Source organism: Corvus brachyrhynchos, unplaced genomic scaffold (assembly GCF_000691975.1).
Source record: "Corvus brachyrhynchos isolate BGI_N302 unplaced genomic scaffold, ASM69197v1 scaffold517, whole genome shotgun sequence".
NCBI classification, from domain to species: Eukaryota; Metazoa; Chordata; class Aves; order Passeriformes; family Corvidae; genus Corvus; species Corvus brachyrhynchos.
The window spans coordinates 346,824-363,498 of record NW_008238971.1 but is presented as its reverse complement, the minus strand read 5'-3'; the positions used below and the strand labels follow the sequence as shown (position 1 = coordinate 363,498).

General features: G+C 42.6%; 1 protein-coding gene across 4 annotated transcripts in view; it reads left to right on the top strand.

The window, feature by feature from the left end:
• PRR5 (proline rich 5) overlaps window positions 1–16,675 on the top strand; it is a 75,206-nt gene that overhangs the window by 13,132 nt on the left and 45,399 nt on the right. For 2 of the 4 annotated variants that reach the window (XM_017738696.1, XM_008637170.2), the window contains exon 1: window positions 12,073–12,253. In XM_017738696.1, coding sequence (XP_017594185.1) covers window positions 12,123–12,253 — 131 coding nt within the window. In that variant the 5' untranslated portion in view covers window positions 12,073–12,122. The other 2 variants (XM_017738695.1, XM_017738694.1) reach the window with 2 other exon arrangements.

Sequence of the window (16,675 nt, the reverse complement as noted above, 5' to 3'; positions counted from 1 at the left end):
GTCAATACCCGAGGGTCCATCAATCGAGCTGGTCCTGCCGCGTCTGAGCCCTTGCACACAGTGGATGGAGATAGAGTCCCTGTGGTACACCTGAGAGGTATTTTAGGAAAGACTGTTTGGATTAATCCCACCTCAGGCAAAGGCAAACCCATCCGTGGGATTGTCTTTGCTCAAGGACCTGGTTGCACTTGGTGGGTAATGCAGAAAGATGGGGAAACCCGTTGTGTACCACAAGGAGACCTAATCTTAGGTGAGAACGGTGTGTAGATTTCACTGTGTATATATATATATATATATGTATGTGTGTTTTAGAGTTTAAGAAGGTATTGATTTGGGATAATGTAGATGGTAATAGAATAAGGGGTGGATAATGTCCTGGGTTGCAGTGTATTCTATTACCATCCCCATCAGCCGTTGAAATCAGGTGGGGCAGTGTTTCCTTGCCTCCTCCCCCCAGACTATCTTTCTGTTAATTGCCCATCATTGTCCTGCCGCCTGACTCAGAGATAACTCCCTCCGGACTATCTTCTGTTAACGAGTCTAATCAACACTTGGCCTCATGACTCATTACCCCATTGTGAGATGCTCCACCCAGAGGGAGGAACCAAGCATCCCATCGTGGATATAAGCTGGGACTCTGAACACCAGAGACAAGGCTTCCCACTGGATTTCCAGAGGACAGGAGCTACACAGCCACCATTGGACTTCCTGAGGAAGAGCAGACTGTTTTACTACAGGATCACTGCTTCAGAGGACTGCAGCCACCATTCTACCAGACTGCTACCACCACCCTGCCTAACAGGGTGTCAGGTTGTACCTTGACTCTGTCAGTTTGACAGTGTTTTCTTTTACCTTTTTTTTCCCCTTTTCTTTAATTTCCATTAAATTGTTATTCTGACTTGGTGCCTCCCACTGGTTTGTTTTCAAACTAGTACAGGAGGCCAGACTATTTACACTTGTGTTGTGATCAATCAGGCAAAAAGAGACTGGGGATGACATTCATGTCATCTAATTTTATGTATTTACAGCTTGGAATACCATATCCATATCTGAACTCCTCACATTATAGTCTCCTTATAGCTGGTGGAGAGAACAGGCACATCCCCAGCATGACGTTCCTGACCAGGCTGAAATATCCTTTAAAGGATGCAATGCTTTGCACCCTGAATGTGCCCAGTTTTCTCCAGCAGTTACAGAACAAGATCTGGATTTTCCTGTACATTTTCTAGTAGCTAGAGCTGAGTGATCTTAAAAAGAATGAAAGACCAAACTGGAATGACAGAACTTTATTTCAAGAGTGTCTTAAATGCACCTTCCAGTTTTGGCCTCCGAGGCCACTATACTGCTGTTGCTGTGGTCATGAGTGTCTTGTCTCTCTTCACAGCTCTTACGGAGAATGTAATTAAAAGGAAGAAAGTAATTCAAATGCTATTTCCAGTTTTCGTTCCTTTACTTATTTGCCATCTCATGAATACAGGCAGTAGTAAAGTGTAGATACAAGCATAAATATTCTATCTATATATCTACCTGTTAATACTATGTGAAGTAATTCTACCATATAACAGCTTAAGTCTTATATTTATTACATTTAATTTTGCGGTAATTAAAGAAAGATAAAATGTAGTACCTTTCATTCCTCTTCCATTTCCTCCAGGAGGACAAGTCACATCACTGAGGTCTGAATAATCCTCCAGAAGTTAAATGATGAGGATTACCAAAATAAGGCTTCAAAAAAAAAAAAAAATAGTGATATGGGCTTGAAAATTGATTGGGTTTTTTATAATGTCTTTAGAACTTGTGCTCTGCATTTGAACTGAAATGGGACTTTTAGCTGTTTCAATGCCTGACATTCATAACTAGATAGCATTTCTTGATAAAGGTCTAAGAAAAGTGTGAAATGCAAGTGGGTCCTGGTTATATTTTCATTAAAACTTTCAGCTAGGTCTTAAAGTATGTAATAGTTTTGGATGCCTTTGGTTTTGACTACAAAAGTTTAGTCCCTCTCATAGGGAAGGACAGTTACACACTGGTAAGAATTCAGCCTTTAAAATAAAGGCTTCTATACTGTTTTTATTGGTTTGTTATTTTGGTTTTTTTTTAAAACTACTGGGTACCAGCAATAAGTTGGAAAGCCTTTTGCCTTTTTATAAGGCATGTTTCAAAACATTTGAACCAAGAAGATGTTTTGTTGAAAGCATTAGATAGGAAGCAATACACAACCGTAAAAAAACACTGAAACTTTCTGTTTTATTCCAGCAGAATAAGTTTAGATGTGTATATGTTTCAACTGACATGCTAAATTCTTGTATGAAACAAATCAAGGAAATCCAAATTCAGTCAATGAACCAAAAACCTGGATTCAAATTATCTTTATGCCAGTTGTAATCAAAAGTTCAATTCTGAATACTCTCCTTCCTCGGGAGTTCAGATCTGGTTCTGAAATTTTCTTTTGGAACCAATCTCTGTAATAGATGACTAATAAAACCATCATAATGACATGGACATATATACATGCACATATCTCCTTTTTAACTTGGAGTATTAGATGAGGGCCAGGATCATTTTACATTTATTTTACAAAAAAGTGATTCAAGTCCTTTCCCTGTCATCCTCCCTGATTCCTCCAGTCTGCTCAAATGTTTGTGCTGCATAGACAGACACTGCAGAAAGCACGACTGCTTTATTTATTTTTTTTTATTTTTAGCAAGAAGATAAAAGTTTTTGTTAATTTTTTCCCCGTGTTCATCAACCAAATTAAACAGATGACCTAAAAATTGATGCAAACAAATGGCATCCGAAGTCCCCTTGTGCATTTTGTAATTGCATGCAGCTATGATTACAGTCCCACAGAAGGTACTTTCGCATTTTCTTTTCTTTCCATACACTGGTGATTCACTCCCTAGAAGGAATTCACACCTTTTAGGAGAGAGTGAATTGACTGGTTGCATGACCTTTTATTTCTGCGGGTAGAAATGCGTGAACTCACTTGGAATAAATATGAACCAAGCCAAAACATTACGCAGGATAAAATTAATTCTAATTCTGACCATTCTGAGACTGAGGGGAAAAAAAGAAACTTTTTTTCCCCCTGTTTTCTATCTTTTGACTGATGCCCCTACAATTTGAAAGCAGCAAAATATCACAGCAGGGACTAGAGCTTTAAAGATGCGGCAACACTGGAAGACTTACAGTGGTGCAACCACTGTTCAGGTACATACAAGGAGTGTGGTGAAGAAACCCTGTGTTCCATATTTGGAGGACAGAGCAAAAGTACAAGGCAAGGAGGTTCTGTTTGTTTGCCAGGGTCACAGAGTGTCCCGTGGGAAGCATCTCACACCAAGGAGGGGTGCTGGCTCCAGGTTTTTCTCCTCACTAAAGAGGGGATGACACTGGGCTGCTCCCTCAAGCTGCCTAGGGGAGGAGGGTACCAGGGATTCCTGTTGTGTTTGCCCTGCAGCCACTGCCCCTTCCATGCCAGCTGTAAAACCCAAAGAGGGGCATCTTTTATTAAAAAATCTGCATATGATGAACAGCCGTTGATTTATAAACCTTTGTGTTTTGCCATCTGAAGGGCTCGGTCAAAGAGTTAAAATGTAGTTAGAAGCAATATCCTAGAGAGCATGTGTTCACAGACAGGTGCATGTTATATTGGATTTTTTTGTGTTGTACATGGCTGTTTTCAGGGCTCCCTCCCCACTCACCTGAGGGGACACAGCCCCAGCCCAGCTGCCCTTCCACGTGGCCTCACCACCTCAGGTGTCATTGTGTTCATACCTTGCACAAATGGGCCTGAAATAAAATTTTAGAAAAATTAGGTTGACACAAATGGTTTTGCCAGATTTTAAGAGTCAGGGTGAGCAAAGGCTGTAGTTTTTCCACAGAACCAAGCTTTGTCCATTGTCCCATGATCCTTACCTCACTGTGAAGATGTCAAGTTGGTGAAGTTTGGTGTAAACCTCTTTATAAAGACCAAAGTATCTCAAAGGGACTTGGGACAGAGATTTGAATGTGGAGTTTACAACACTCCAGGCTTCTCCACTCTTCAGAGGTTTTCAGTTTATTTTCTTTTGCAATGATATTCCCAAAACAGAGCATGCTCCCCAGGAAGCAGTTCACACAAGTGCTGGCTGCAAGCCTGGGACTACCTGGCCTATAGCTGTCTGTATGAAGGAGTTGTGCATTCTAGAAACATTGCTTTTTGCACCAGGATCCCAGCAGAATAACTGGGAGTGTTGCTCAAGTTAAGTCCCTCAGCTTTTCTCTTTTCTATTTCAGAGTGTGGGAGCTCAGTCTGAGTGGTCTTTAGAACTGCTGGCCCTAGAGTAGCCAGCCTGGAAGACCCTGGATGGCTCAGAGCTCCCAGAAGCCTAAAACGTTTATGGTTCCAGCAGTTTTGTGAGGGGAGCACTCCCCCCCCCCCCAAAAAAAAAAAAAGGAAGAAAGAAAAAACATGCCTTTAGAGAGCGTTAACTGTTTTGCAATGTAAATTTACTATACCCCAAGTTTGGAGAATAGGTCATTTGAAGTGATTAAATGGAGCCTGATGAACATAAAAGCAGGACTCATCAGGAGAGAGAGACAAGGGAGATACTGTAACACTGATGAAGACACACAGATCTTCTGAATGACTCCTCTGTTCTTCCGCTGCATCCTCCAGTAGCTTGAGGAGGCTGGTGTCCATGCTGACTTTAGAGAAGGAGTACCTCGATGAAGTATCTAGTTGCTGCTACCTTGTGGGGAAAAAAAATGTTTTCTGTAAGGAAATGTAATGGAATGTGCTTTACCTCCTTCATAATGAGGCATTCCTCCTAGGTAATAACTCAAGTGTTGATGTCATATTGTGTCCAGTTGAAGACTGAGACTGGTTAATGAGCTGCAGTGACAGTGAAGAGTTTTTCCAAAGTTTTCTGTGGAGTCTAAAAAATTCCATCACTCTGCCCTTTGAGATAAGTTATTTCCCAGAGCATCCTGAGAAAACACTTAGAATGTGATACATACCAAGAGGTCATAGTACTGGACCTGCTGACCTGGTGAAATGAAGATTTAAAGGTACAAGTGTAAAATAATTTGTGCAATTAAGGCTTTTTATACTCTTGCTGTTTCCACTGCCCAATATCTCAGTCTGCAGGGACTGTCTCAGCATAAGTGTGTGAAGGATGTCAAGAAGTCCCCATTTTTAAGTTCCTATGAAAGTTCCACCACACTGAGTGCTGCAGAGTCCAAGTGCACAGATAGATGTTGCAATTTTGGACTGTCTTTTAAATGTGTCTGGCAATTTTTCCATTCAGAAAGATATCCTTGTGAGGCAAAGGAAGAATGATGAATTTTCTGACAGAATCCATTTGTATTGAACACCAGGGTTTTGTGATTGATTCTTGCAGGGTTACAGGATTTGTTCCAAAGAGCTGTAGTACCAAGCAAGTAACAGCAGTGTAATACTACCATAGTCAAAGATTCCCCAAGTTTGCAGAGCATTCCTCAGGTCGGAAGTGAACTCCCTGACTTAGGCACAGGAGGGGAAAGTGATCTCAAGGCACAATTCATGTTTGTAGCCATGCTCAGAGAGAACATTAGACAAGCGATATCATGACTTTGAGAGAAAGACAGGATATTACTTGTAACTAACAGCTGGCCACCAGTGCAGTTCATTAGAAGCTCAGTGAGTTACTGAAGTGGATTCTTTATCTTGGTGACCTTCCAGGGCAATCAGAGCCTTCTTGGAAGACCTTGAATCAGAAATGTTTGGATATAAGAAAATAGCACTGTGCAGCACACACTTCTGATCTCTCAGGGTTCACAGATTTGGAAGGTGCTGTACCATATATAACTGTAGAAGACAGCACTGAGATACTGTAGCTGCTGCATCAAGGTCATGGTGTTCTGGGATCCAATTAAAATTATGCAAGATGCAGTTTAGGAAAGAATTCACATAGAGCTCAGGAAGGGAAAAAAGTCATGTGTATTATAAGCTCAGTTACTTTGTAAGATTAATTTTCCACTATCTTGTGATCTTGTAATAAGAGCACAAAGTATTTTAAATGTTTGATTTACTTATTGATCAGAACTCTTGAGACCTTACTTTCATCAAAATTAAAGATTTGGCTTCCATTTAAGAGCAAAGTTCTGAGCTTGTCTTGGAGTATACACTGGTTACAGTGGATTGTTTAATTCACTGAGTGGGCAACAGTAATACCTGAAACAGGTACATTTGGCACTCAGAACCCCATCTCCTTTCCTAGGAGCATGTGAGTGGAAGGTGGTAATGCCACAGGTCCTATAATCAAGAGCATTGGTCCTCACTTCTTCCAGTAGAACCATTGTGGTTTTTTGGACTGCTGCACTGTCTTTAATTCCCAGAACCTTTACAGAGATAACTAGGAGCAACACTACAAGCCAGGAGAATTGATGTATCATGGAAAGCTTGATATTTTGGATGGGGGTGTAACAGGCCTATTCCTGTCCTAATTCTCTCCTAACGCCTTTCTCCTGAAGAACAAGAAAAAAAGATTTGGCTGTCTACTGTATATTAAGAACTGCTTATATTGCTATGCTCTGTAAAACCAAAAACTACTGCTGACAAAGGGGTTGGGATTTCATGGATGCTTTCAGCAGGTACTGCTCAGTTCACGACCTGTGTTAGATTATGCTGGGGACTGGGGTTCTATATCTGACCTTGGAGCCCTGTTTTGCTGGCTGAAGAATGAAGTGAACTGCCGAAGTGGAAAGGATAAGGAAGAGCTCACAGTCCAAACAGGCAAATTGAAGCCTTAATTCCCTGAGAGCCAGCTGAAAAGTGGTTTGAAAATATTGTGGTAATACCAACTAACTATTTTCCTTTCCCTTTATAGTTAAAAACTGCCTGAGGAAGAATTAGCTAGCCAAGAAAGACAAAAAACGAAGAGGGAGTACAAAAGCAAAGGGTGAAGGAGAAGCAGGAAGGGAGCAAGGTGGGGAGGCTGAGGAGCTCAGTGTAAAGGTAATAAATATCATCCATCAGCAGACTGTGAAAAGAAACTGGAGTTGGATGGTGGCTGCAGTCTGAATGATTCTTTGCTCAGATGCAGGTCTCTCTGCTGAGAAAATCTTGTAGGCACACTCATACTGCTCTGCCTCACACTGAAAAACTTCCAGGAAATGGGCCCTGGTTGTCTGCAGGTTGCCATGACATGGATGGCCATGTTTGGTGGAACCCAGTGTATCTCTGAGGCAGGCAGTGGAGCTGCAGCAGCTTTGGGTTGCCTGAAGGTCAAGTCTGAAACTTTGCTGGATGGATTATTAACTGCAGAGGTGGCGACAGGGGCAGAGCATCCCTTTCTAGCCCTAGTCTTCTTGGGTGTCACCTTGTGATTGCTTAGGAAGGAGATACTGTCACGAGCATTTCTTTGTCACAACCTAATAGACAAATGCCATGTGTCAATCCCACGTGGAGGTGAAGAGGCAGAATGCCCAGCTCTGTCTAAAGGGAGGCAGCTGTGGTCATGCGGGCATGGTTGGTCACAGGATGCAGAACTACAGGAGGTGTTCCAAAGGTTGGGAAGATGTCTAAGTAGAGGCCAAGTCCTCTCTTACAAATCAGTGCTTGGCTGTGGTGAGGGCAGAAATAAGATAAAGGACTAGCAAAACCAAGGCTGTCCTAGGACTAACCTCAATAAACCAAAAGGCATCCTTGAGAATGCCTTTATCTCCAGAGGTTGGCAGCAAGTCAGTGGGATGGAGGAGTAAGGGTATAAATAGACCCTGTTTGGTTTCATACTTTCTTTACTCTTTATTCTTTGTTTTCTGATGATAAAGGAGCTTTATGTAGATACCGTAGCAAAGGAATTGATGAGTTGTAAGGTTTATGACTTCATTTCCCCCTGGCACTTTTTATTTTTTCCTGATGGTTGTGTCTCCTTCCTTTCACTTCGCCCCTTGTCTGCTGGTGTGGCAAGATGTGCTGTACCTTTAAGAAGTGTTCTGCCAGAAGACTAGTTCCTGAGCTCTGGCATGTGTCAAGGCATGCCTTAAGTTTTGTGGTATAGTTTATGAAAAACTAAAATGCATTTGTGTAGGGAGGTTTTTAACTCCTTTCTGCCACAGAGACACTTTACCATTCTCTTCTTTGGTTGCAGAGTGTATACCACTCAGCATCACTATAGGAAGGTCTGCTCTCTTCTCCAAAAGAAATAGGGAGATAAAGTAAAGTAGTGGGCTAGCCTTTTTTTTTTTCAATTAAAATTTTTATTTATTGAGTTGTTTTGTTTCATGGCAAAGCTCTGAATGGTGAATAAAGCTGAGATAGCAAATTCTCTTACTGTTTATATCCTCCACTGGTACCAATACCACTGCAGTGCTCACCTGTCATTGCAGTAGCAGAGTGGTGTAGTCCATGTTGACCCATAGCAGTCGCAGCTTTATTATGAATTTTATATGTTGTGAATTTCTTAATGTTCCCCACTGTGAACATTACTTTTTTATTCTTTTTCCCTCTCATCATGGTCAGAAAGAAACTTGTAAGTGAACAATACATTTATACTGTAAAAATTAACATAACATTAGGTAAATAAAATGTAAGGTTCTTTTTCTTTTTTTTTTTCAGCAAATCTCATTCTTTTGAAACCAAGTGTATGCTTGGGGAGGACTGCCTGGATTTTTTTTCTAATGTTTTCTAGGGACAGCAGTACAGTCTTTAAACCACAGCTCCCAGCAAGAATGTTGCAGACATCACTGGCATATCAGGAGGTAACTATGGAGTTACCCTTGTGGTTTTAAAAGTAGTGTTTGATACAAGGTCTTGGATCTGTATGTTAACATGGTTTTCTAGTAAAAGCATAAATCCTCTTCAACTTCCAGCCTGTATTTATCTACTTATATATTGTTTTAGGCCTTGAGATAGAAGTAAGTCCAGGTGAGCAGAAATTCCCCTATGACTCTGGCACTGTGGCAGGTCTGGGACTTGCTGTGCAGTCACCCGCAGGATGTGGGCCCCACAGATCAAAGAATTCTTTCTAGTAGAGACAGGCCTGTTTTTACAAGGGGAAGTACTGGAGGGGAAGAGAAGGAGCTAGGGCTGGTAGTGCCTTCCTCACTGAGGTGGTTGTGTGGCTCTGATTAAACTACTTAACCTTTGAGCTGCAGGTTTTGTGTGAGCTAAATAGTGGTATTAGCACCCTGTATGGCATGCTGGGTTTAAAGGAATTAACCTACCAGTACTTTACAGTCTCAGCTTTGTGATTGTGCTGAGTGCAGTTGTTCTATTGAAGAAGCTTGTAGTGCTCCTTATTGAGCCTACAGGAGGGCTCCTCCCAATTCCCAGTCCTCCCCTCCCTCCCGGTTAGTCCGGCAGTGCTGTCATCCCTCTCCATGGCCAGTGGCGAGCAGTCTCTGCTGCTGAGCCACTCTGGGAGCAGTGCTGTATTGTGACAACTCTTTACCAGGGGTTGCAGAAGCACAGCTGCAGCACAAGCCCTTCTGAGGAGCTCTCTCTTCTGCACTTCCCTGCAGCATCCACTCATTCCTTTGCTGGAATGAGAAACAGAGGTCCAGGATCTCCTGATGTCTCTGCCACCTGCTCATGGGGTGGCCTGGGCAAGTCACACCACCTCTCTCTTCTTCACTCTTAATGCTGAAGTGCAGATTTGTCTTCTGCCTTCATACCCAAGAGCTGCCTAGGCCAAGTTAATGAATGACATGAAGTCAAGCATGTCTGTGGACTCACAGCACGATATAAATATGAGCTATTACTCTGCAATTGTGGGTAGAGGTAGCCCTTGTTGAAAATTATTTATTTTATCGTAAATCAACATTTGATTGGGTGTAATCATAGGAAGGAGAAAGGAGTGTAGAGAAAGCCTGTCTCCATTACAAATTTTTCAGGAGATTGGAATGCTGTCTCACCCATGTTTTTGGTGCATGCATTGACTCTGAGTCAACTGGTTACTGAGATTGATGGGGTGGCATATAAATAGAATGGCGTCTACAGGTGTAGTATTTCACCGTACAGAGGGAGCCAAAAAGTTAAAAGGGTTTAATCCAGTATAATAACATTTTGCAAAACCTATCAAATTCAAAGAAAGTGAGAAGCAGAAAAGCAACTGAGCTAGGTGGAAAATGAAATTAGAGGGAATTATATTGCCACTTGTTTATCTAACTAGTTTTTTCACTTAACAGGGCAGACAAACATTTGTGTACCCCTGATCTCCCCAGCTGTATTGTCCACAGAAATGGAGTGCCCTTCATCCTGTTTGGACAAAGCAGTGTTCTGCTGGAGTTGTGCTTGCTCCCTCATTTGTATGCTGTAGAAGACATCTCATCCCTTAAAATACGGCTACATATATATATATACATATACATATATATATATATATATGTAGTTGTGTTTGTTTTCCTTTTGCTGCCATATATATTGTGGATTGTTGTTTGTTTGAAGGATTTAAACATCTGGAAGAACTGGGGATAGCAGTGTCTTTGTCCATAGGTTAGATGGGGAGCTGCAGGTCCCTTCCAAAGTGAAATATTATATGCCATCTACTGTGATGCTCATTTGTATACTTGAGAATTTCGGTGTGGGAAGGGCAGTTAATACAATGCTAATTAATACAATGCTAACAGCTGGATAAAACCACTATGGCTAAAACTGGCACAAGGTAAAAATAGATTTATTTCTCTAAGTAGTTCTGCAATTGGTTCCCATGGAGGTAACACCAAACACAAATTTTGGAAGTAAATATTTGTATGCAATAATCTTATCTGATCTCAGTTGAATAGTGAGAGGAATTGTTTTTTACTAAAATTATATCAGTACATGATGCGCATAGGGCAGAGCTCTCTGTGAGAAATTGAGCTTTCCTATAATGTAAGCTTTGCCATGTTATTTGGACACCCACAAATCCAGTTACAGCCTGACTGTAGACAACAGGCTATCACAGATGAAAAGAGTAAGTAGAAAACAGGAAGAAAAAAAAAAAGGAAGGATAAGTTCTATTGCAGCCCCTTTGCAGTGAGTGGGAGGTTACTCTGCAAGGAGCGTTTGTGGCTTTTACCAGACTATTTGCAGACCAATGCCGTAGCAACAGAAGAGCAGTTCTTATGTTCTGGCTCAGTCTATTGCAAGCTATCCCAGAAGATTAGCCAGGCACTCCTCAATTTAAAACAGAACTGCAAATGAATGACAGCAAAACTAAGCATGGGGTGGAGTCTTGGAGCAGCATATCCTTCAGCTCCACTGCTGCAGTCAGAGAGAGAAAGAAGATTTTTCCTTTGAAGATAAGACACCTGGGGCTTTTGTAGAAACTAAGTATGCTTTGAGTTGTGCAGCTGTTATCTCAATTTAAAAATAAAACCCATACAAGGTAGAGAGAGGCAAAGCATCTGGCTCTTCTGCGCACCACCAAAAATTCCTTAAAATGCTAAACCCCAGACTAGCACTTTTCATTCTGCAGTTATGTTGCTCGTGAATCCTTTGTGTGAGGCTTTGAGCTGGAGCAGCCTCTGAGGGTGTGGATATGGATGTATGAGTGTGAGTGCGTGTGTTCAGTGTTGTAATGTGGCAGGGCACAGGCACTTATGAAACTTTCCAGTAAAGTCTCAGTGTGTCAGTATTGGTTACTTGGGTTTGTTGTTTGGTTTTTTTCCTGTCTGTTGCCCTCCAGTTTTATTTCTGAGTGCAGTAAGAGGGGAGAGAGGTTGGGAAATGCTGCAAGACCCCCTTTTCCATCTGGGGGAGCCAAGCAGTTCCTATGACTGGTGGAGCACCGCAGTGCTGAGCAAGATTCCCGGGACATGGTGCCCAGGGACATGGGGAGGGGAAGCCCTCACACTTGGGGCAGCTGTGGTTTTGAGGGGCCCCTTCAATGTGCTGTAACAGCAGCCAGAAGTTTGACTTACTTTTTGAAAGGAGTGGAGAAAATATTAACCTCAGTTGATGACGTCAGAGTTGATCTGATTAAAGGTTTGTTTTCTTGCTGGCAGAGGTGTGCTCTGTAGAGACTGGTTCTCTCTTCTTTTTTTTTAAGTTTCTTTTTTGAACAGCAAACGGAGGGAACTGCTTGCACTGCTGCTGCTGCTGCTGCTCCAGCTGCGTGTGTATGTGTGTAAACAGGATGGTGTATCTGTAGCTGCCACACGCAAACACACATTTGACCATGAGGACTCTTCGCAGGTTGAAGTTCATGAGTTCGCCCAGCCTCAGTGATCTGGGCAAGAGAGAGCAGGCAGCCTTGGATGAACGGGGGACCCAGCAGCGCCGGGCCTGCTCCAACGCTACCTGGAACAGGTAAGATCACACAGTGTGCTGGCTCCTGGCAGTCTCCCCATGCTCCTGCAATGGGATTGACATGTGAGTGGCTGTTCCGCAGGCTGCAGGCTGGGCTACCTGGCTCCCACCTCGGCAGGCTCACAGGCACTGGAGCTCCTGCTCAGATAAACACAGGAGTGGCTTTTTTCCCCTTGCTCTTGATCTTTCTCTGAAGGCTGATAACAGAGCCTTCCCTGCCTTCCCTTCAGCCTTCTTTGTGACAGACAACAACTTGTTTCACAGGGTCCAGCTACTAATATATCTTCGTGTCTATCTAGATATTCTCATTCAGAGTTTATTTGGCTTAGGTTATTTTTTTAAAAAATTACATATGCACAACTATTAAAATACATACTTTTAATCTGCATATCTATGGTTGTTGCTGGTAGTTGATATAGTTATGATAAAGTCTATTAAATTTACTCATGTAAGTACCAATAGATATGTGCGTGTGTGTATGTGCACATGCAAGCACCTGCACTTTGGACAGGGAAAATAAACCCTGGTTGTTTTCTTTATTGTGTTTATACATTTGAATTCTGCAGCTGTTTTACAAGAAATCCTATGCAAACATTTTATTGTGAATGTGTCAATTAGCTCAGCTATTCAGAAAGCATCTTAATGTCCATTTTGGTGACAATCTTAAAAGATTAATCTAAGTCTCTTAAATTTTCAGGAATTAAATTCTTAGGTAATTTTTGAAATGAAATGTCCCCTTCTGGTTCACAGCTTGGAAAGTGTCATTTGTAGTATTTTATAATTGAATGGCGGTACAACTGTAGGAAGAAAAGTACCAGTGAACTACAGACACATTTGCTAAAGTTCTGAGAAAACTAAAATGTATAAAATATATCTTCTGTCCTTCTCACCACTCAATTTGTGGTTTCATGTCTCTATTAAGAATTAGTTGTTGAATGCCAACAGTGCACTAAACTGAAACTGTGCTGATCACAAAAGAGACTTGAGTTTCTGCTCAAATATCATGCTGTTTGTATGACCCTGAGTTGTACGTGATGCGTGGATAGATGGTGATGGTAGTTCAAGGATAGATTGGACCACCTTGAGTTGTGCCAGTTGGGACTTTATTTGGCCAGTAGCTCTAAGGGAAGCAGCAGGGAGTGAGAAACTCCTGGGTGTGGATCAAGGTGACAGAATACAGTCCCCAGAGCCTTTTTGTGATGGTGTGGTGACAGCTTTTGTTGGCAGGGGTTAGCTTTTCCAGGTCTTGCATGTGGGGAGGGAGCTGTGGAAGCAGATGCGAATGGAGAGCAGGTCAGGCACCTGGCTTGCTGGGAGGCAGAGAGTTCCAGGCTTGGGGCTGCTGATACTCAAACTAGAGGATTTTCCTAGTTGAGATGAAGCAAGAGTTTGTTCCTTTTAACTTGGACAGGACAGGTACAGCTCTGGCCAGAAGTGCTTGCCAATCAATGAGCTGGACATCTGCACGTTTCATCAAACAATTACACAACTGTCCCATTGCCTGTTCCTTGAATAGGTGTCCGTGATTCGTCCTGTCACTGCTTTCTATGAACTCAGACCTAACTGTGCTTTCCCCCCCTGGGCTGCCTTTTCCCAGTGTGTGGATTGCCAGGCTGTCCTTTTTGGTGGCATGTTCCCCTGAAATGCCTGGGAGCACTGGTGGAGCTGTCATGTGGGTGCAAGTCAAGTGGGCGTCATGTGCCTACATTAACAGCTGCCTAGAGCTATGGCAAGTATTGCAGATATGAGCTGGTTGCACTGCATGAGCTAAGGGAAGGTCCTTTATTTCTTTTTTAACAGTGCAAGGCTTTTGGCTTTCTTCTGAGTGAAAGAGAGAGTGAGGGTAATTCTTTTTTCAGGCTCAGAAGGACTTGTATCATCTGTTGCTCTTAAGAAAGTCAGATATTCTACAGGCTGTAAAACTGGGTCTTTATCCTGAGGAAGGAAAGGTCTTAAATTGTATTGAATTAGATGGATTAAGAAATTATCCACTGTAGCTTCTGCCTATCACCAGTGCATGCCCATCTTGACATATACAGCAGGGTCTGGTCTGGAGGGAATCTGTATTCATCTCTCCTGGGGAGACTGTAATGTTGCTGGACATCTAAAGTTTGACTCACCAGAAACCTTGTCTGGGTTTTTAAAATGTTGGGCTGTGGAATTTCTTTTATTTTTCTGCTGCAAAATTGAAACAACCCAACATAGGACACTTTGCATACTTTGGTTTACAGGAATATTTTTCGTTCCAAACGAAAGGATTGCTTGTGTTGTTTCATTCTGTGTAAGCATAAGAGCTTGCTGATCAAGGAAGTCAAGATACACCAGCAGAGCACTCCCCTCTCACCAAGCCTGGCTGTTCTATATTTAAATGTCTGCTGTTTTCTTGCCTGAAGTTAGCAGCTGTGCCTGGGTGTGGCATGTGTGTATTTGCTTTACAAAAAGCTTTGAATCAAGTTCATGAGAACTGAAGTGGGGAGAGTTGAAGCACAACCCACAGCAGGTTTGGCTCCACACAAACTGGCCAATCCCGTGCTGAAAGGCAGATCTTTGAGGCAGAGCAAGGATGCTGCTCTGGACATGCTAGGGACTGAAAAGCTGAAGTGCTGCTAGTGGGGTCTTTTGCAGGACAGCAGCTCTGTCACTACAGGCGTTTTTGAGGAGGGGGAGGGTGCATGGCTGCCCCTCTGCACGTCTTGTGTGTGGCCACCGTGGCCCAGGGATGTCCCCTCTGCCACCTCTGCCCCCTTCACACCAGTCTCAGCTCAGACTGTTCAAGCCTGAGAATTCTTTCTGCATTATGACACCAGGGGAGGACAACCTGAAGGAGCCTAATTCAGCATACTGGGGGAACACAGCACTCTGGTAGCAAGGAAGGTCACTTCCTCCCTGATGACTTCCCTTCAGCTCTGAACTAAAATGCAGTGAAACTTCTCAGCACTGTTACATCAAAGGGAAATTGGTGCCAAGCTGCTGTCTGCTACTAGGCAAATGAGACTTTATATCATGGCTTTTTCAGAGCTTGCTTTCCCATGAACCCCAGATCTCTGCAGCAAAGCACTGTAAGTGCAGTTAACTAGCAACCAACAGCAACATAGCGGAACAATACACTTCATTACGGCTCACAGTATTTGCACTGGATTAAAATAGTTTAGATTTTTTCACTAGCACTGTCTTCAATTTTTTTTCTCTCCCCACTACCCCCATTTCTGCTTCAGGCAAAAAAATGAGGGCTGAATGCTGACTAAACCAATTGTACTGAGAAACCCAGGGGTTTTAATCTTGAGCTCACAAGCCAGGGGGGGCCACTCAGGCCAAATAAAATCAATGGTGAGGTTTTCATTCTGACTAAGCTAGCACAGACTGCTTAATCAGGAGCTGATACTGTCTGAGTTGTGCTCTGGGAAAGCCTCTAGTCGAAGGCTCTTAGATCCTCTTTGATGTAAGAACATAGGGAAAATTCACAGAGTTATGAAGGAGTAGGAGATAGCAAAGAATGGGTGAAGAAAACTGGTAAGTTTCTTGTGACATTAGTGAGATCAGTAGTAAATCCAAGGAGACATACTGAATCAGAAAGGATTTTATGGCCTGGGCTAATTTTTTACAGGGTTGTAATAAGCACAACTACTTGCTGTAAAATAACTTTTACAGCCATGAAAACCATATTTCATCTTCTAATTTAAGATGAATGTTTTTTCAGACCACAGGAAGGCTTTTCCAGTGGAGAAAATACTCCAGACCAGCATATTTTTCTATGACTTCTACTTGGAAATTTTATTTCTTCTGTTATTCAGTGTTTATTTAGAAATATTTTGAAATATTTCTGCCTGTCTAAGAATCACCCTTTTGTTCCTGACCCTTTAGTTGAAGCCCTCTGTGGAGTGCTTGGCACTCTATGTGCACAGGGAGGGCAGAGAGAGTCTCAGTGTGGGGTGGGAGGGAGGACAGAGCTGATGAAGGGGACTTCCCACTGACCCAGCCACAATGCTCCATGGAGCATTTTCCAGCTGTGACTACAGTAACAGAAGGTGGTGGTGGTGGTGGGGAATTGCTGCTCCCTGTAGCCCTCCAGAATAACTTATACTTCCTTGAATGCAGGAAACCAGTCTTCTTCGTCCTACAGTCCATAGAGATATTAACTCTCAGTAACACCTCTGGCAAGTCCCCATACCTGTCTGTCTCAATTTCTTGGTGTGAGCAGTGATTATAGTTGGTGAAGTGAGTAAACTAATGCTTCCCAAACTCTTTGAAGAGGGAGTTTTCCAGACCAGCTTATTTTCACTTATATGACCAAGTGCTTAATTGCAGCCTATTCCGCTTTGTTGGTTACCTTACCTTGGGTAGAAATTCCAGGAACATAAGTGAACTAGCATCTTCAAGTTTATTTTGGAAGTGTCAAGGCCTCATGGAAAGGTGGTGGAGTTG